The sequence below is a fragment of the Cololabis saira genome, chromosome 6 (assembly GCF_033807715.1).
Source record: "Cololabis saira isolate AMF1-May2022 chromosome 6, fColSai1.1, whole genome shotgun sequence".
Classification (NCBI taxonomy): Eukaryota; Metazoa; Chordata; class Actinopteri; order Beloniformes; family Belonidae; genus Cololabis; species Cololabis saira.
Window position 1 is genome coordinate 9,593,485 of NC_084592.1, and position 21,931 is coordinate 9,615,415.

General features: G+C 42.1%; 1 protein-coding gene across 5 annotated transcripts in view; it reads right to left on the reverse strand.

The window, feature by feature from the left end:
* The window catches only part of dgkh (diacylglycerol kinase, eta), a 72,714-nt gene extending 51,004 nt beyond the window's left edge, over positions 1-21,710 (reverse strand). For 4 of the 5 annotated variants that reach the window (XM_061723241.1, XM_061723238.1, XM_061723242.1 and 1 more), the window contains exons 1-2: positions 20,115-20,412; positions 6,408-6,518 (exon numbers count right to left, since the gene is read on the reverse strand). In XM_061723241.1, coding sequence (XP_061579225.1) covers positions 6,408-6,518; positions 20,115-20,390 — 387 coding nt within the window. In that variant the 5' untranslated portion in view covers positions 20,391-20,412. Of the gene's footprint in view, positions 1-6,407; positions 6,519-20,114; positions 20,413-21,470 lie in introns of those variants that run through there. The other variant, XM_061723240.1, reaches the window with a different exon arrangement.
* Between the last annotated feature and the right edge of the window lie 221 nt (positions 21,711-21,931).

A 21,931-nucleotide genomic window follows, 5' to 3' on the forward strand; every position in this document is an offset into this window, starting at 1 on the left:
AAGCCTGACTGCAGAGGGACACCAGCCAGTGTGTGTGTGTGTGTGTGTGTGTGTGTGTGTGTGTGTGTGTGTGTGTGTGTGTGTGTGTGTTGAGGAACGGCAGCCAGGAGGCCTTTTGTACGACTGGCATGCCAGCACAAATACCAGTTGCAGCTATGTCACGTGTGTTTTTGATGACTTTTGGCGGTTTGTTTGGGGTTTTTTCCTCTCTCAACACTTCTTCTCACTCACTTTCATACACCACACTACCAGTCCCGTGCACACTGTGACACACACACACTTTCCATGTCATATTCTTAAATGTCTCGAGGGAAGCTGTAATGCAAGCTGACAGTGAATGCTGGACGAAGGCAAGCATCCAGACCCTCTGTTACCCATCGATCCAGAGCTTAGCTCAGCGGCAGCATCTCAGCAACCTCAGACAGCCTCCTTTCCTTCCTTCTGGGGTTGTCCTCTCCTTAACTTCGAACGAGCCAAATTGGCTCCGGTGTTGTGCTTTGTTAAAGTCGTCTGGTTTTGTTGGATCAGCCGTGCTCCTGCTCCATCCTCCGTGTTCTCGCTGACTTTGTTTACATTTTTTTTTCCTCCCTTCCACCCTTTGGTTCAGCTTACTTCCTATTTTATTTTTAAAGCGCTTCCGTGTCTTGTCTGCACCACTTAGCTTCACTCGCTGCCCTTGACTCACAGGGGAAGGTCAAAAAAGTATTTTCCTAAAACAATTTCTCCATGAAATCATTGCACTCGACACTCATTTTCATACAGTCAGACTTTGGAGGAACATTTTTAAAGATTTAAAAAAGATGAGCGTGCTGCAACAAGAATTAAAACAAACTCAAGGGCTGTCAGACAAAACTGGACTTTATTATCGGAGCATGTTAGTCTAAAGTGGAGTTAAATTTACTATCACTCTTAATTTCTCATATTTATATTTACTGTATACACATAAAGTACAGTCCGTGTCACTTTATCCTAATAACCTGGTGTTGCTTTGAAATAGTTATGGCTGCAAACAGTTGTGAGACTGTATGATTTCCTCCCCTAGCACGGACAGTGCAGGCCTGCAGGGGTAGAACTATGATCTGGGGTTGCTTCAGTCAGCTGAGTATAGGTTCAGCAATGTTAAATGTCTAAAAAAATCAGGTCGGCTGACTTGATGATCTGACTATCACGCACGACCGGCTTTATTTCTCTTTTCTTTTTTTTTTCCTGTTGGCATGGCCAGTCCAATGTCAGGAGTTATTATTCAGGGAAGATGAGACATCGTTTTCCCAGATGGACTGGTGACCAAAGTGTCAGGACCTTTACCCCACTGGGAAGCTTCACGCTGGAGAGGACTTGGTGCCACAGTTAATACGAGAGCTTGAAAAAAAAAAAAAAACAGTCACGCACCTCAAGAACAGAAATAGATGCCGTGATCAAAGCTTAAAGTGGTCCCTTTGTTTTCTTCTTTCTGCAAGTTTATTAAAGTTCAATTTTGTTCTTTATCTTGCGACTCCCGTGTTTGGGTCCTCTCTTTAAACACATCAGAACTACTTTTCAATTCAAAGTGTGCTCGGTTTATTTAGCTGTTTTCTGTCTTTTAGTCTGAAAAAACTGACAGATCATGCTGCAAAGGGCAATTGAGCCAAATGAAATCCCCTGCATTACTTCAAAGGGATTAAAAACAATGCTTTCATTGAATACAAGGACTATCTGGCTCTCAAATATGATGATTTAGCATCTTTTTAGCAATTTTATTTGATATGATTAGTCGTATTAGTTCTCCAACGGGCCCATTCCCTAAACCACCCACGTCAGGAAGGAAAGAGCTCCTACAACACGCTGCAGGGGCTGCTGAGATGACGCGTCTCCCATGGATCAATGAGGAGGTCGGGTTCTTAAGCGCACGGCAGCACAGCCAGCCAGGCCACCTTGTCGGCAGCGGAGTGAATGCACACATAAGACAGTGAGTACTTATCTATAGAGACGAATGTCGCTCTCCGGCCATGACAGAAAGAGGTTTCAAGGAATCAACATTCCCGTAACTTCATTTAGTACGGTATTTGAATAGTTCCACAACAGAAGATTACAGTGCAGTAAAAGGGACAAAATTAAAGCTGCTTGGAAATCAACTGAAGCTGAACGACCAGCGATAAACCACTGGTGGTAAATAAAAGGTCATGAGTGGGAAATGGCAACCTACTCAAGACATCAGACATATTTGAACCAAATCCGGGTCAACTTGTGACTCATTCACACTCTGGGGAATGTTATGTGGAATCGGATGTGGCCCAAGAGTCATTTAGCTGTGGCATCTCATGAGCCAGCTTTCACAAAGGACCAGGCACGGCTCGAAGGGCAAGAAGAGCAAAAAGAAAATGCAGATTTGGCTCATATCTACTGGATATATTCCTAAATTTAGAAAGCCCAACTCAATGCGCTCAGCTAGGGCCAAATATGGGCCCAACATCCTTTATTAACTGGAAGATTCTTTACTATATAAAACCGGATGGCACTGAGAAGTTAGACGATACGGGCAGGGTTGTGGTTGAATCAGCCAATCAAAGATTTGGAATACTCTTGATTTATAGCTTTTATTGAAATAAAAGCTCATTATTTGATGACACACTTTGAGCTGAAATCCAGAATTTGTGACTTTCTTCATTCATTTCCCTATTTTCACCCAGTATGCAGTATGCACCTGATTTGATTATATTAGTGCAGCTCTATAAATATAAATGTGTTCAGCTTTCAAAATGGGGGGAATATACAGACTGAAGTGACACACTTTGTCAATGAATATTTTGATGTCATAACGATGTATTGCTGCTGTATCTTGCTGCTGTAGATTTTTTTTTTTTTTTTTTATTAAAACACAGATTTTTTAAATTGAAAATCCCTGGTATGAACACAGTGTCTGCTGGTCAGTTGTTAACATTTATTATGATGAATAGCCATGACAAAGGGACAATCTGTTTGCATGTTGGAGCAGCTTTCTGAGGACTAAGTACTGTAAAAAACTGACTTAAACTCTAAACCCCGATGAATCAAAGAAGAGATGTTGTGAATGTAGAAAAATAAGGGAGAGCAAAATGGAGGAAGTTTCAACTATTCCTCTCCTTTTTGATCATCATGGAAAAAATGAGATTATTTATGAATTAAATTAATAAGCTTGGACCTCTGACAGGGACACGGCAGGAGCTTTGGGAATGAGGTATTACCAGTTTCACCAGAACGTGGCTGCGAGAGCATCGCTCCAAATTTAGAGGCGGCTGGTTTGACCAACGAGACGTGAATGTTAGCTGACTTTTCCATCTCATTCAGTGAGACGACCTCCCTCTTTGTGCTCGCGGCCATTTGAGGAAGTAGCTGATGCAACAGCTTTCTGAGTTGGATGCACAAGTTGATACCTGAGTCTTCTCATATTCAAATACTCGCCTATCCCTGGCCAGATCATTCGCTTGACAAGGATATATTCTCCTCCTCTGGGGTCTTAACGGGGGGGTGTTAAGGAAGAAACTTTTCTAGGTGTCTTGACTGTCTTACTGAATCCGACCCTTCAACATCACTTAGCATAAAGTAAAATATGTAATTAAAAAATTGAAATGTTTATATTTACTGGATACTGTGGCATCAAAACTGAATTTAGTGGAATTATCCTGCCTCCCCACCTTTTTCTCCACTTCAGTTCACCTCAAATACCAGTCTTAAGATGTGAACTGATGCCTGCATTGGTGTTAGGCTCCGGCCCCTGAAAGTAGCTGCTCTACACAGAGCAGTGAAAACAGAGCTGTGGTAATATATATCTGTGGTACTTTGGCCAAAGCATGTAACAGACCTCAGGACACCCACTTAACCTTTGTAAAAGAAAAAAAAGTGCTTTAAGTTTGTCCCTCTCTGCACCATAGAAACCGTACTCTTCACTGAAGATGACTTACTTTAATGAAGCTACGATGATCAAGGTTTTAGTGTCTACAGATGTTTTCAAGCTCCAGCCTGGAGTTACATCATTATATGCAACACATTCATGCCATATAGTATTAATCAGGGTTTGGACTTGCAAACACCTGCACGGAGTCGTAAGTGGGATGTCAAGGGATTTAATGAGACACCTTATTACGTGAAACATTGGAGTGAACCTAAGAAGTGAATCTAGAGGACATTAAGCCTGTCCTGACCCATCAGACCCATATGGCATGAACGAGTACTATTTTGTTAGTAGCTTTGGCAGGTCTGGCTGAGCTGTGCTGACCCGGATTCTCACTAGGCCTTCCTCAGATCCGCTGACACCCAGAGGTGGGGGGGAGCGCCGTGCACCCGACCAGCACACGGACAGAAGTCGCCAGCACACGCGGCTCCTGGACACTCTGCGCAGCGCCCGCTCCTGCCAGCGTGCCCAGGCACTGCCGGACTGTAGCGTTCACACACACAACGTTCCACACCGGCGGGGTTAGGTCCAAGGCAAAGGGGAAAGAGTCGTCAACAAGAGTGAAAAGTTCAGAACTTAATAGCGAATAAAAGTAAAGGAAACAGGAGACCAAAAAGCAGAGATGCCAATTAGAGGGATTATGGAAGGGAAGTCTTGAACAGAAAATGTGATCTGTCCAGTAAAAAGGATGACTGATACCACTCTCATTTCTGTGTGAGGAATCTCAAATTCCATCTAGTATGTTGTTTTTTTTTTTTTTTTTTGTTGAACAAATACTGGAAACAGAAGGGAAATCCCTGAGCCTGGCCCGGCCCAAAGGTAACTACATACACCTCGTAAAGCTCACAAATTAACAACAGCCTGCCACCAGTTGCTAAGCAACAAGCGGAGGCTTCAGGAAGTTAGTGATGTCAGCAAAGTGTAAGTGTAGAGCATTGCCCCCAATAAAACATCAACATTTTTCATTTTTCATTCCTGCAAAGATTAAACAAAAAGACTAAAGGTAAGTAGTTTATAGGTTCCTGTAAATGACGTTCAGGATGGCATAAACTATTGTTTAAAAAGTTGTTCTTTTATTTCATCCCTGCTCCTTTTACAGATATTTTCTTAAGTTCACATTCTGTTAATTTTATTTTGAAGTTCACGCTTTAATTCGGAAAGTAATGTTAAGCGTTGAAAGAGAAAGTGCGCTGGTGCGAGGAGGAGAACACAAATGCACTTTTTAAATGAAGCTAAAGGACAAAAAGGTGTTACAAGTTTTCATTGTTTTGGGTTGCAGGTACAGATTGATGCCTGACGGTAAGAAACGCTCACTTTTCATTCAATCTGCTCCGACAGGTTATAAACTTATATTGACACTAAAATCAGTTTATCATTTTATCATCACATGCACAGCTTTGAAATGTAGAAATTTGTGTATTCATTGGGAATATTGACAGTAATTATAACACACATATACATTTAGGACACTGCGAAACTAACAGAGATTAAAAATAAAAGTTGCCTGCAGCCTCTGCTAACTTTCTTTGTCAAGTTAAGGTTAGTTAATATAAACTGTATTTAAGTCAGGATTTTTTAGTGTGGCCAGCTTTACTCTGCAAGCTACGTTCACTCATCCACGTATACACGTATGTAGCACTCTCCTAATCTGTCACGGAGCAGCAAACACATTTGACTCATGGTGGGGTTCAGTGTCTTGTCCAATGACTGGGATTGAACTGAACGGGCCGTGAAGAAACTGAACCACCAGCACGGGCTTTCTGATTGGACGACAACTCTTCTGAACTCTGGGAATCCCAATCTACAGGCAACATCGCATCTCAGTGCACATCTAGCTGCAAGTACCCAAGTTCAACTTGGACGGAGCAAAGATGGTTTTGTTTCTGCTGTGGTTACCAAACTTAACAAAGTTATGAGCCCTCAGGCAAATGCCACCAAATATCTTGCGACCCTTTAGAAACTCTGCTTTAGAGGATCAGATAAGGAAGAATTCATGTTTAAATGCGTTTCATGGGAGCCACTTTTAGACGCTTGAGCTGAGCTCCTTATTTACTGAACATCAGAGCAAATGAATCTCATTTCCTTAACTGGATGGCACAGTTCCGTTTTCGCTGTGTTCACCTCAAAGCTTTATGCGAACCATCATTTCAGGGGTCCATAATTCACCCGGGGCTGCTACAGCCTTCCCCGTTTCCAGGATTTGTGCAGGACAAGGAACAGATAGGAGCGTGGTATTAGTCTTAGTGTGTCTGAACTTGTAAAAGTTTTGTCTCCAAACATTAAAGCGAGCCATTTGTGGCTTTAAATGACAGAATTGAGGTTAAACATTAAGAGCATTTGAGTGGATCATTGTACATGCAGCTCTCCTGTGGCTGCTTTTGCATGTGTGTGTGTGTGTGTGTGTGTGTGTGTGTGTGTGTGTGTGTGTGTGTGTGTGTGTGTGTGTGTGTGTGTGTGTGTGTGTGTGTGTGTGGCGTAGGGAAACTGTGAGTGGACCGACCTTGGCATCTTTGGCATAGTAGAGAGTTCGGCCTCTCAGTTTGAAGTAACGTTTTTTCCACCTCTGGAAGGAGCTCGTCTGTTTCAGCAACAATCCCTCCTTTATACTGGTCTGCAGGAAGAAGAGATACAACAGCAATAAACAACGGCTTCATGACGCCCTCAGTCACAGAGCAACACAGAGCTCCACTCTCGCGCCGCATTACACTCCCAGATGCAGAACACCCTCGCGTTTTTGTCTACAGGAAACCGTCGAGATAAAAAGTGCTTACTGTTTATGCGTCCGTTTGTGTGTGAGCTGCAATTTTACGCTTGGGAGACAAGAAATTAGCCAAAAAAGCAGAGAAGAAAGAAATCCATTACACACACACAACGCCCCCCATTTCTCTAAAGAGCTTTAAAGCACACACATCACCCACGAAACCCGCAGTGATGGACAGAGAAGGAGAGAAAAAAGAGAGAGTGAGAAGGCAGCAACTGTTTCCCACAGACAGCTCCAACTGCTTCGGACAAACATTGAACTCTGAGGAACACGGCGGCCCTTCCAGCTAAATGCAAACACTGTGTCTCTTCCAAGTTTGAAAGAGACCTGCATCATAATATGCCAATTGAATTATGAATATTCCATAATTCAGGTACTTTTATGGCGGTTTAGAAAGCCAGACGTGTTTAATAGACATGTTTAGAGCTCTTGATTTGTGTTGGGGAGGAATTTAGTATCCGTTTTAGCTCCAGCTGAAGAGAAACAAATCTCACAAGATGAGCCAAGATTAGTCTATTTCAGGCATCTTAAACTTGTAATTCTGACTATTTAAATACCTCAATGACTTTTTTACCTCTATATCCTGTATGGAGTGTTTACAACAAAAATGGAGATGCGGATTTGAGATGCTTAAGGTCGCATTTTTAAAGCGAAAACACCTGATGTGACTCCACTTGAGAAGTGATGGTTCTGCTCAGTGTTTTCCTTGTTCTAGGGAACTAACAATGGCTCAACTGAACCAGACACTCGGGATGTATAACTCACGGAAACACTCACGCTCTTCATTTACATTCAAAATTTGCAACAACAGAAAAAAAAAGGTGCTGAGCTCCAGGGATGGGGGAACATTTTATTGCTCATTACTGGGGTGTAAAGTTACTTTTTATGACAAGAGCAGTTTACGGGTTTATATTTCTGCAAAGGTTGACAGCAGGCGCCAACCGTCTTACTTCTGCCCTGAGGTTCATGCAGAGCAAATACACGCTGCAGTTCCTTGACTGACCGCTAGAGGCTGGCTACAAAAGCAATCAATCAATCAATCTCCATGTTAAAATATACAACTTCAGAGCAGAAATAAACAGCCTGGTTAAAAAAAAAAAACAGTTTGGGCTCAATCGTTTCATTTCACATCCATGACAACTCTGAGGGGGGTGAATTTTTTTGCATGTTTTTCTGATATGACCGATTGACAGTTGGCCCAGCCAATGGCTCACCTGTGTCACTTCCTCATCTGTAATCATCATGCTACCACGCTTAGCGAACCAACCAGACGTTTCCACTTACCCAGCGTCGGCTAAAGGCAATGGTCATTTTTGATTTCACCATGTTAAACAGTGTGTCCCGCTGCAAACGTGTGATGGCAGCTCTGCAGATATTTTTACCGCAGTACTACCGCAGTATTCTGAAAAACTTTATTCAATTTCATTGAATTTCCTTTCAGACTTTTTCACTTGATGGCTGCAATATGAGAGAAAATCAAAGACGCAGTGATATATTTGTTTCTCCAGAGTTGGCCAGGCCTCGGCCATCTGTTTATTCAGTATTCAGTATGAGGAAAATAAAGTGTATTCTATTCTGTTTTATTGTTATGTGGCAACACTCCCTATCAACACGGTTGTACTGCAGCCATAGACTATAAACAATGATGAAGCATTGGTTTCTGAAGACCGGTTCTGAAACCCTTTTCTTTTCATGTGGACTGCAGCCCATAGTGCTTCAGAAACCGATGGAAACACGGCCACCACATGTCAATCAAAGTAAGCTTTGCTCGCAGCTCTCTTTTTCAGAAAACTGCAGTGAAATATCTGACTCTGATAAACATTGTTGAGGCCAGTGAAATAATTAAAACCATCAGTAATCATACTGTTGTTGTTAGTTTGTTTTTTTTATCTTTCATCTTTGTTGCTCACAGATCACATTATAAAAGTACTGGGTATGTGTTTATTCGCATGGTGAGCTTTCAAAATTCATTGATGATCAATGATAATACCAGGTGTAAACAACCTCACCATGAAAAATGTTTCCTCCAAATTCAACAAGAATCACACATTGCAGCAAGAAAAAAAAAAAAAAAAAAACATTTTAACTGAATGAAAAACCAGGAAACAAAAGGGGGCATGGGGTGTTTTTCTGGTGAGAAAGTATTATTCTGCACTAAAATAAAAAACATAAAGTACTCAAATAGGTTTTCTGGTGTTTCAGTTGTCAATAAAAGTACTTCAAGTCTCTGCAGCCATTAAACCATTTAACAAAAGTAAACCTCTCTTTACGTCTACTGGATGAACCGTGCAAATGTGAGGATATGATTGATGGCTGTTAAAGAGCCCAGAGCAGGTGGGGCCACAGTCATCAAGAGATCCATGTGAAGATGGCCTGAGCATGGAAATAATTCAGAAAAGGCTAGGGAGAATGTGATGTGGTCAGATGACCATGAACATGAACCCTACTGTCAGGCACGGAGGTGGAGACATCATGCTTTTGGGTAATGGTAAGAGTACTCGGCAACTTCACCACACTGAGAAATCATAGACATGAACGTCCCTTCCTAAACGAGAACACTGAGTATGGGTCATTGATCGGTCTTCCAGCGTGGCCTGGCCAGACTCAAAACCTACAGAAAGCTTGAGGAGGGAGCGTGATGCTTTGAGCTGAACAACAGCCTCAAAACCCAATTCCAATTCCTATTTTCATTTGATCAAATTCATTTATAACCTTTATAAAATGTGCTGATCTGGATTTCTCATGCTGATGAAAGGGAAAATTGAGAGTAAGCAGGCCTCTTTCCTTCATTTTTCTTGGGTGTATTCCTGGTAATTACAAAAAAAAATAAATTCAGATGGACATTTTCGTAAATTTTTGAAAACTTCACAACTTATCTGAAGATATGTTGTTTTTTTTGCATGTGGTACTTGGCTTAAGATTGAGAAACATAACTAGTTCGTTTTTTGTTTTGATTATTGCAGGAAAACAGAATTAAACTTGACTTGACAGTTCTCAAAAGATGCATCACTATATTCTCTGAGGCAAGTCAGATGTAGGGCATTTTTAAGAGTAAAGCCGCACGAGTGGTAGATAAAATAAAGATGAGTGTAGCGCAGGATGAGATACATGGACGATAGCGCCAAGGTGGACAGATAAGACAGTGAAATGGGATGTTTTTATGAGGAGCTAATGGTGTTCTTCTACAGAGCGTTTGAGCGCGTCGCAGCAAATCCATCAGCATGATGCACACAGTCATCATCATCCTCCACACACACGCAGATTCATGGTCAAATACAAAAGATAAAACACACACCCGAACGCACACATGGATATAACAACATTCTCTGTGGGCAGACGAGGTGAGGTGGGGAGCATACACACAGACACACACATGTTGAGGCTATTTATAGCAAAGGAAGGCTGCTCTCTTTGGGGAGAATTACAAACAGACACAGAGGCCTGAAGCTGACATCCTGCCCACCAGCTGTGTCAACTTAAACACAGAAAACTCTGCAGAATAGCGGCTCAGTATGGAGACACACTGTGCAAATACACACGGACACACACATGGAGTAAGTCACACTATAAGGATTCAAAAATGTACGTGATTGGAGATCATACCCATTAAAGAAAACTCCACTCCACTTAGGGCCTGGATTCGTCCAATTTACAACCACAAATCATAAGAGGTTTGGAAGAAGAAGAGGTTTGGGCAATATAAAAGAAGCAATTTTAAAAAACTAAAGGAGAATTACAGTCACTTTCATTATGATTTCCTCGTAAATGGTATGAACGTCAGCATCGACGTCCTTTCATTCATTATTATACATCTAGTTTTGTATTTTAGGCCTGTAGCACATTTCGAAGTTTGTACTAAGGCATTATGGCGATGATAATAAAGTTAAAGAAGCAGATAACAATGTTATTATAAACAATAGGTATCCATGAAAGGCTGAGCCACTTTTGTCTTCAAATTTGTGTGAAAATCATTGAATTTGTTAAAAACAATGTAGCTCTAAGAAAGATTGGAACTGAATTGCATATTTCTCCTTATTTAGTACATTTTTATGTACTAAATAAGGAGAAATATGCAATTCAGTTCCAACCCATCAAGAAATCAGTGTGTAGATAACAAAGGCACAAGCCTACACTGGACGCCTGTGATCACTGGTCCTCAGACTGCACTGTCAAGAATCACAATTCATCAGTAGCTGATATAATATAACTACATGGACAAGAGGTTACTTTGGGAAACCTTTGTCACGCACGTCAATACAGACTCACAAACCTAAATCTATGGTGCAGAAAGGAGGCCTTCTGTTTACCTTGTCCAGACATGCCGTTGACATCTCTGGGCTCGGAGGCATCCGGAGTGGAAACTTGCATTTTGGTCAGAAGAATCAGTATTCCAGATGTTGATTGGCATGTTGGCTACACTGGAGTTTAATGGGGTTTCATCCACACAACTAAAACCACGCAAAAATGTTTATTTTTGGAAGAGAAAAATTACAAAAATATCAATAAATCAAAGTAGCATTAACATCTTCTGGCATTCATTAGAGCTTAACGAAATCTTTCAAAATGTGTGGCACCCATGTGTAAACCTAGATCGGTTGAGGTTTAAAAACCAGACAGAAATACAGACGGGTAAAAAAAATGCCTCTATATTTTCAACCACAATCGAACCATTCTGAATCAGAAGCAGGAGCAATAATTGCAATAATTATTCCCCTTGAAATAACAAAGTTTCCTCTCCCCTTTTTTCTGTCATCCGAAAACATATACCTTATTTTTGTCATCTACCCTATACATTAAGTTATATAAAGTAACTTCTCATATTTGGCAAACATGTATGCAAATACCAGACCAACATATCTGTGATCATCAAATATGAGCGAGCCAATTTGAGCAAAACTTGAAGATTAGCTTTGCTGTGGATTGTAGGAGGAGGCAAAGCTCTCTTTCAGAAGATCTGAACAAAAGCTGTGAGGATTAACTCACCAGAACTCAGGATGTTACACGTGCGCAATCAGCCCAGTGAGCTTTGTAGGCTGTAAAATAGTTGATGTTGTGGATGGGAGTGCTGACTGAGAAGAGGACGCAGCGAGAACTCTTCAGAACAGCTGTCCACTTATGTTAATTCCCTCGCTTGCGTTTCTGTAGGTTGCAGCCTGAGGACAACATTCCTGCAGTGAATTAAGGTGAAATACCTCAATGCTCACTGCCGTATAAGGCCTGGGCGACTTGCTTGTGACTACAATCAACGTAGTACGGTAACACACACACACACACACACACACACACACACACACACACACACACACACACACACACACACACACACACACACACACACACACACAGTGGGTGAAGTCATCTCTTCATTTAGATAGTTAGGCTATACCAGCACATACTGTAAATGACAAAGCATGATCAGGAACCTCCTCAGCTGTTTCTCATTTGGCCAGAACCAGCATTTATGAGGAACCTCAATATAGAACAGTGTTTATGGTTCCTGCTTGACGTAGGACTCGTGACTTGTTGCTCGCTCGGAAACCGGCTGCTTGGATGAATACTCCAGCAAGAATAGTTGAGTGATGACTGAGATATATAAAGAACACCTTATGACTGGAAAAACTGGAAAAGACACACACACACGCACACATAGCAGAGCTGAAGTGCACAGGTATCAAAAGATGTCATGAGAGAAGCACCTTTGAGGCTTTAAAAGTTGGGTTTCCACCAAAGGAACCGTTTCCATTGAGGTGGTCCTCTCCTCTGCTTTCTCCATTTCAATCCTAGGAACCAGGGGTTAGCCAGAGTCCCAGAGGGGAGGTTTTATCCCCAGAAGCAGCCCTGGTAGGGAGGCAGCCCTTCTGAGATTGCTGGGATCCGCCAGGGTGGGGCTTGCAGGGCTGAACATTTCTGACTGCTCCAGTATTTCCAGCACTTCATTCCTGCTTTTCTGTTTCGATCATCCCAAGTATAACGCGTCTCACATATGAAGTTGCCCCACTGGAATAGTTGTCACTGCTAGCAAACAGGATTTAAAGTTGGACATTCGTGATTTTCGATCGGTTGAGAAGACGCAGCGGACTCTGTGAACTGCGGTGGCGGCGTCACCTCTACAATAATTAAGAGAGAATTACAGTTGAGACCAAAAAAGAAAAAGGCTATGAAAAATTAAAGCTATGAAATATTAAGCTCTCCCTTTAAGGAAGAAATAAAACACACAACATGTAGAAATGCGTCGCATTAACAGATCAACAGATTGGACTTAAAGGAGCTCCGAATTTGGATGAGAAAGGATTCAGTCTGAGCAAGAGGATGGCCATTTCTGACTTTTTTTAGGCATTAACACATAAATAAAAACACCCACAGCCCGTAGAAATGTGCAACATTAACAGATTTGATGTTTATACGGCTGGATAACGAGTGGTTTTGGCTGCTCTGAAGAGGGCTGTGTGACCAAAACTCACATTGTCGGGGAGGAGCATCACACATCAACTTGCTTAACTTGTCTGGTGTTCCCTAAACCTTAGATTCTGAGGCAGGCTTAATGCTCTGCGTGCTGTTGGTGGAGATGCATGAAAAGTCTCAAAGTGGAGCTTTAATCCCCTCCGATCAACCGGAGCAGCAGAAGTCACTTTGTTCCAGTTCAAATTTCTATTTTGTTCCTCCTTGGCCTCCATAGTTCCTTTCCTTGTCTTCATCTCCTTCCTGTTGCCAAGTAGGCCAGAAGTGATCTATAAATAGCCTGCCGCTTGCCTCTGTGCACTGCTCTTCTCTTATGCTAAACTGTGAGAGCAAATCCTGTGCCGGAGAGAAATGAGTAACCTGAGCACAGTGTACCTTACGTCCACACTCTGCATGCCACTGACAGGGTGACACACAGGCTCGAAACAGCACGAGCGCACACACACACAAGTTCACACAATGGACAAACGCACAGCAGTTCAAATGACTCTAGCAGCTGTTGGTTGGTGGACACGAGCAGAGCAGGAGTTCCCTCCTAAGATAGCAGAGCAGGCCCTCATCCGGCCTCGATAATACCCAGAAAAGCAGTCATCCAACTATCTAGTCCAAGCTGACCATCTATGAACTCACGCTACAGCTAACTAAAGTCAACAATTCCTTCTTCTAATGATATAGCCTCCCCGTCCTACCTTAAAGACTCAGAGACCTGTGTCCTAAACCAATTACTGTCCCTTCTTGGATTCGCTCAGACTTCGGTCTAATTAATCTGATCCTTGACTTCCCACCTCTTTCTTTACCTTAATTGTGCTCTAAAACAAAGGTTAAAGGTTCTTTAAATAAAGGCCTTAGATGGGAGCAGGGCCCCTCAGCGGTACTGATAAATGCACCAAGCCGCCTCACATACTGACGTTATTAATATTCAATCATGTTGTGTCTCAATTAACTGTGCGTGGGATCAACATTGAAGAGGCCATTGTTCACAAGACATATTCAAGGGCAGTTAACACGTAGTACCTCTCCCTCAGCACTTGGCCTGGTGGTGGAGGATGTCAGCTTGCCAGAAGAAAGCCTTTCCCTGTTTGGTGATTTCAGCTTGTGACCAATGACCCCGAACTGCTGCTACTGGCCTGTCCACAAAGGAGATGGCATACACATCTGTCCTCGCTGGCCGACTAGAGGAGTCCACTGTCTCAGCAATCATTCCACGCAATTAGGCGCTGTCCTGCATCCATTACCGAGGCATTCATCATCGCCGAGTAAGACTGTGGAGCCTGAACAATCAAGCCTTTTAGACACCAGTGCTGAATTTCTCAAATTCTCTCCCCATTTCTTCCTGGGCTCCGCAATGTTCCCGTGACTGCATTGTCTCCTCTTCCGAGTGTAATTTGCACTTTGTAACCTTCCTCCTCCAACTCCCACCACATGCTAAAATGTAACCGAAGTGATGGGAAAATTGCAATCCAGAGAGTGGGAGGCAGCGATCCAGAGTCAGTGATCTCCTTTGTGCATCTGGACCACAAACATGGGGAGTTAGACATCCGTTTCATAGGTATAGGAGATGTTAAGGGATGTTAATGACATACCTTAACCATGTCACGATCTCATACGTTGTACCACTGCCACTCAGACACTGAAGAGTTTTTTTTCTAGCTGATTGAGTGAGGCCTCACTTTACGATTATAATTCTCATCATCTCAAGTCTTGAGCAGGTTCAACAAACATGCACGAGTTCAAGAATTCCTAGAGCCAGTGAGCACAAATCTAGTAGACATCAGCAAGTGGAGAGCTGTTGGCTCTCAACTTGTTTAGGTAATTCGCTGGATTGGCCAACATGTCTTCCAGCAGATCCGGGAAACAAACCTCGACCAGTCCTTAGCCTCTAAGCATCGACTGTGTCTGGGTACTCACTACGTCAGTTGTGTTCTGGCTAATAAAAGCAGAGGGACCTCACAAAGATGGTTACTAGAAAGCAGTGAAAGGTGCAGTAATAAACCATTTATTAGCTCATTATATCAGTGACATACATAATGCCAACCAACACATTCCAACACGGTTTGTTTCCTCATGCATACTGAAAATGTGTTTTTCTTTTTTTTAATTTAATTCACTTTTATCGTGCAGAAAAGTGTAGTCAGCGAGAAAACTCCAACTGGGTTTTTCAAATTTGGGCAGGACATCATTACCAGCTCTCACTCCTCAACTTCCAATCCAAATGTAACTTCTTATTTTTCATGTTAGTTTGGTAAATATTGGAATATTATGATTTTTTTTAAAACAAAAGAGAAGTTTATTTTACTCAGTAAGCTATATTTCTGATCTTCAACACGGTCCCTGGAAGTATCGCCCAATCTGAGGAGGTGTTCTTCATCACTGCGATACATTGTGGCATATGGCCCGTTCTGCATTTCCGAGTGGGCTTAGGAATGTCTTGTTTGTGAGGCTGAAGAGTGTCCTGTCTACTTTTTTACAGGAGTATTTTGATAAAGGAAGGATCCAACAGCAATGTCTGAAGACATTTCCTGTCTAAATATTGCAAAGTAGGTTTTTTTTGTTTGTTTTTTTGCTCAGTCTGAGAATAAAAGTCACTTTAAGAAAGACTAAAACTTAATGCATTTTTTCACATGTTGAAACATGAATGTTAAGATAATTTCAGTAGTCAAAACTCATTAGAAAATAAAAGACAACCCATCTCCTAAGATGTTTTGCTTAGATAATTGCAAAATAAAATACAGATTTCCCAAAAGTATGTATCCCCAAAGACAGTCCTACATTTTCCATAAATGGAAATCACAGTGTGTGCGTGTGTGTGTGTGTGTGTGTGTGTGTGTGTGTGTGTGTGTGTGTGTGTGTGTGTGTGTGTGTCACCTCTTTTTACAACGTCTCATCCATCCCCCCCCTAATTCAGCATCTATCTGTACTGAATTATTCCGTGTCAGGTTGGCAGAGCTTTCCCAAAAACCCCGAGCAACAGCAGCAGAGACCCCCGGAACGTCATTAGCTCTGCTTTCAATCACACAGCTACAGTATTAGTCACAAATTTATAAGCTCTCTTCAGCTGCAGCGTGACAGAGAGGGGGTTGACAGTGGAGGTGACGGGAGAGCACGGGCTATGAAAAGACTCTTACTCATAAGAAATCAAATATGGAGCCCATGCCTAACAGGTATTTTTCCGTGATTCCTGTAGTTAATAAATGCACTTATGATGACGACACTAGTTTCGGACTCTCCTGGATAAGAAAGTAAGGGGGAAAATGCCCTTGTAATATATCCTCTATCCTCTCTCTGCATGAGAAGAGATCTCAACTCATCAGGCAGACAAAGACAAAAAATGATACCCATTATCTCATCTCTGCATTAGGCAGCAGCTCAACAACAACTATTTACAGCTGCCAATATATTGATTTTCCGCTGAAGGTTCATAACAGCGGTTGACAGCAGTCAAACAGATTGAAAAGTTGACTACAAATCACAATAATTAAGGGCCTCACTTCTATCTGTGGCCATCACTTTTATTCCAATCATTATCCATTATACAACTGCACTTTTTTTGCCTATGAGATTATTTAAATGTTCATTTCTAAGCTCGTCTAATTCTGCAGAATGTCAACAATATGCAAGCAACTCCCCTGGGTGTTTTTGATGGTATTTCATCAATCAGGAAAAACTTCAGGTTGCTTTAGATGAGTTGCACATTTCTGTAAAGTGCCCGTCCTATCCTTCCCATCCTTTGCTTTGACATGTTTGTTTACAAAATAACCTGTCAGCCAGACTTAAATAGAAACCCAGAAAGAGGGCGTATCTGAGAAGAAGACCATAGATGACATGGACTGTGTGGCATATGTGCCCATTCAAGCAAACCAGATGGCCTGCACACAGTCGACCAATAAGACATGGATGATGTGGTTGTCTGTGGCAACCAGAGAACCAGAGAGATGGAGGGGCAGGAACAATGCACACTCATGCAGACACACACATGCATGTAGAGTCAAGCAAACAACCCAGTGGAACAACACTCAGTGAGTCGGTGCCTGCATGATCCATTAGTAACTCTCAGCGCACGCACACACACACACACACACATGCACACTATAAGTCGGAGACCTCTGTCAGCGCAAAGTCAACATGCTAAGGCCGCTGATACAGTTGCAGCAAAAGTGGTTTATACTTTTGCAAAAAGGAGTAAGAAGTGACTCCATGGTGACCTGCAACATGCTGTAAATAGTTGTGCAGAACAGATTACATCTACCTGGGCTCTCTTCCAGCCAATGTAATTAGCATCCCTTCGGTATATGTGCATTGCTGCAGGCAGAGTGTACATCGTGACTCATATCAACCTGACTTTTAACCACTTTTGAAGTTCCTGCTGTAAATGCAGAGGCAACAAGTGAATGCAGAATCGCTGCTTGCACGTAAGAATTAACCAACTTTAACAATTTTTCCAGGAAATTTGAATAAATATCAGAAGTTTCACTTATTATCTTATGATCCTTTTGTAGACTCCAACATATAAATGTGGAATTTTGGCAAAAGACATGTCCTCTGTTTTAGACTCTAATTTTATCATCTTTCAAAACATTTTTTTTCCTTTATGAATTCCATTTTCATAAAACTTGGGAGAGTATTCTTAAAATAGAACAAAAAGTAAATGTTAATATATATAATATTTATATATATATATATATATATATATATATATATATATATATATATATATATATATATATATATATATATATATTGCAACTCGGAATTTAAGATACATAATGCCTTTTACAATTTTCAGCGAACTATGTATAATTTATCACACTATGTATCACAATATATCGCAAAATTTGGATATCGCAATATAGTATCATATCGTTACTCAAGTATTGTGATGTGTATAATAATAAATATATATATATATATATATATATATATATATATATATATATATATATATATATATATATATATATATATATATATATATATATATACACACATACAGTATGTGTTTAAAACTTTTATATCACTGTATAATTGTATTTATAAAATATAAACATAAACATATAATTTGATACCAGAGCACAATTGAAACAAAGATGGAAACTTTAAAAGTACACAAGTAACAAAGACGAAGTGAGGGTGTTGGCTGGTGAGGGTAATAAAAAAGAACTAAGGTCTTTCATTATTTATAGACCATAATACTGAGAAAATATTCTGAGAGTCCGTGAAAAATCTCTGAACCTTCAAGTCTCCAGGCCGCACCGTATGAGAACCATCACGCCACTGTTATCATTGAAGCCACATGAGCTCAGGAGTACCTTAGATAACTGTTATTATTCAAAACAGCCCACTGCTGTGTTCAGAAATGTAACCTGGAACTCAGTTACACAAGGAAGCCATATATCAACTGTACAGAAACACTACTGAGCTCTCTGGAAACAAGCTAATCTCAGATGGTCAGAAAGATGTCGAACACATGTTCGGTGGTCAAGTGAGTCCATGTGTCCGGTTTTGGGGAAAACAGATGTCAGATTCTACGCACCAAATATGATAAAGACCGTCCAGTTTGATATCGGCGAAAGCGTCAGAAGCTAACACCCGGGATGTACAAGGGTGTATTAGAGTGTCAGTGGGTCGTGGCAAGTGTGTGCAAAAGTTTTGGAATACTGTGAAGATGGCGTCTTTTCCTAGGAGGTCCATACTTGTCTAAGAAAGATGATATCAAACCTCAGTCTGCTTCACTTCCACCAGCTTAACACTGTCAACACGGAGCATCTGTGCTTGACCTCCTGCAGTGAAAATGTGACTCTTGCTGAAAATGTATGAATGTATGACCAAAAAATGTATGACCACAGATTGTTGGACTGATTAAGTCTGGTGTTCAGCCAAAATGGACTGCAATCTGCAACAACTGGCATCCTCAAATTGAAAAAAACGAAAGACTGATGGAACATAATGGTTCCTTTTAGTGTGCTGCTGCCATCAGTTTATAGTTTTCTTTCCCTAAATACAATAAAGTTGATCAATCTAGACACTGAAAATCCCTTTCTTCGTACGTTCTTGTGTTGAAGCAAGTCTGAAGCTGATTAAAACATTTTGTTTGTTCATTTATTAGAAAACTTCCCAACTTTTCTTGGGGTTTCTGGGGGAAATTGAGTATGTGATATATTCACAACAAACAGACCATTTTATATTATTGTCTTCTGTCACTTTTGGAAAATTTTTTTTTTTTTTTTCAATTTGCTCTTTAAACTCTCCAACAATTGTTTGATTAAAAGAGCATTAACGTTTGCATACTAGCAAATCTTGGTCTCCAAGTGACCCCCCAACCCTAAATAATGTAGGTTGAGAAGAGAGGAGCAGTCAATAATTAAGTGAATCCATGGATGTGGGAGGATCGCACTCATTTGGAGTGTAAAAGATAAGTGAGATTAGGTGTTGGAGATCTTCTTACTCAGTCCAGTGTGCCAGAAGCAGGACAACAGCAGCAAATCATGCGGCAAAAATGGTCTGTTAGTTAAGTATAAAATGCAAGAATACGTTCCTGATTTGAAGGTGATGGTGCAATGTTGCTTCAATTTCATTAAAACATTGGTAAAGCTATGTTATTAACGCTGAATAATCTGGTCGCACTGAGATTGTATTTAAGAGGAGCAACAGGTTTTGAGGAAGGGTTTTGAGTCATTCCCATTTCTAACTGTCAGTGCTCAACATCCCTGCATCTTGCTTTTTAAACATGCAGAACAGTATAGCCTGCAGAGCACGCACACACAGCAACCAGTGCTCTCCCTTTGCCCTGGACATCAGCACAACTTAGAGACTAACAAAGCCCGCACGGATCTGTTGAATGTCCCCGCCGGCAGAGCAGCAGATCGGCCGGGCACAAGCCCCGGAGCTCCGTGCGCCTTCGGGGGGAATCACGGTCCACCCGCGATCACACAAGCGATCCCCACACACCCATTTACGCCAAAAAAAAAAAAAAAAAAAGCCGTGTCTTACCTTGCTCCTGATCTGTCCTGAGGTGGAGACTTTCCGGATGAGTTTCTGGGGGCCTTCCTGCTCCGCCTCGCTGTCGGAGGACTCGTCGTTGGCGCCGGGGCCGGTGCCGGTGCCGGCGCCCAGCACATGGGCATGGATCCCCGCCGCGGACGCCGCAGGCCCCTTCTCCGGCTCCTGTCGAGAGAACCAGCCGGGGTTATTAGCCCTGCTGGCCCGATCCCGGGGGGGAGAGCTGCCGAGCGGCTGGGAGGAAGCGTCTCTCCTCCTCGCTGTCATCTCTGCGTGTCTGCAGCGTGCGTCGGTGCGGCGGGGATGGGCTCCCCGTCCCCGCTGCTCGGCATGTGTCTGCGGCTCCGACCAGAGGCGAGCAGAGACCGCCTCATCCACCCCGCGGACCGGCGGACCCGGCCGTGCCACGACGGACCCTAGTGGCTGCTTTTACACTTAAACATCCGAGTCACACGGCCGGTGCCACACACGGAAAATATTATGGAGAAGCACACCACTTTCATTTGTTTTCTAATCAATGATGCTTATTAAGACTAAATTATGGTTCCGCGTTAAATCGACGCAGCGCCTACGCCGTAGGGTACGGCGTAGCCTACGCCGTAGGCGTTGCGTTGGTGTAACGCGGAACCATAAATCAGCCTTTATTAGACATGCTGCGGGACTATATTACAAATTATTAAGTATTTACGCTTAGAAAAAATTACTTTTCACTAATACATAACTCTAAAAAAACGATTGGCTATTGGATTTGTTTATACTTAATTTAAAAAAAAAGACGCTTAACGCACGAAAAACATTAGAGGCCTGTTTTCTTACAATTGGAAAGTTATTAGATAAATGCACAAAAAGGTTGATGTGATCAAAGATTTGGAGGTATAAATTACAAATTAAAGTACAATTGAGGTATAAAAATCTGACTTTATCACTTGGTAATGAGTGGTTTCTGATTTAGACCCACTTGAAAGATTCAATTCATTTGACGTTAATAGTTAAACGTCAATTCACTTCCCAGCAGACGAGAAGAAAATGAATCATCCGTGAAAACGCAACAGTTTTAAGTCCTCGTAGTCAAAGCTGTTTGCATTATTTTGCTTAACTATCCCTATAACACTGAAATGGTTTAAAAGTAAATTTAACAGTCTTTTTAAAACGCCACCGCAGCGTACAAGTCAAGGAAATAGAGGAAAAGACGCTTTACGCACGAGACCTCTCGGGAAGAAACATCTCCAAAAGTGTCAAAAACGCACCAAATAAATGTCGCGAGTCTGAATCGTTTTCTTTTCTTTTGGGCAAACGGAGAGGGATCTGTGTGGACGGGTAGCGGGCTGATAGTCGGATGTTACCCACCAGTTCCTCCCAGGCAGGGCTGCGGCTGTAATGGTACACATCCTCCATAGTCCAGACCTGCGTCCGTTCCGGAGAGACGAGAGACGGGTCGGGGGAGATGGAGAACTGAGAGCCGCCTGGCCGCCCTGGCGTCACGCCACTCTGCGCTCCGAGGAGGTGATGGGACGTGGAAGTGGCCGTGTTCTCCCCCCACACCCCCCTGCTCTCCTTCCGCTTCTCTCTCTCGCTTTCTTTCTTTCTTTCTTTCCTTCTTTCTGTCTTTCTTTCTTTCTTCCAAGGGCCGAGCTAATCCCGCTCCACGTGATAAATGTCAAACCCTCTCAGAAGCGCGCGCGGCTCCGAGCGGTTTGTCACGCGCACGGGTTGCATAGGTCAACTATGTGCGCGTGCGCGTGTCTCATGTTGTAGTACCATCATCTCCCAAAAAAATGTTTAAATCAAATTTGATAACAGTTGATTCC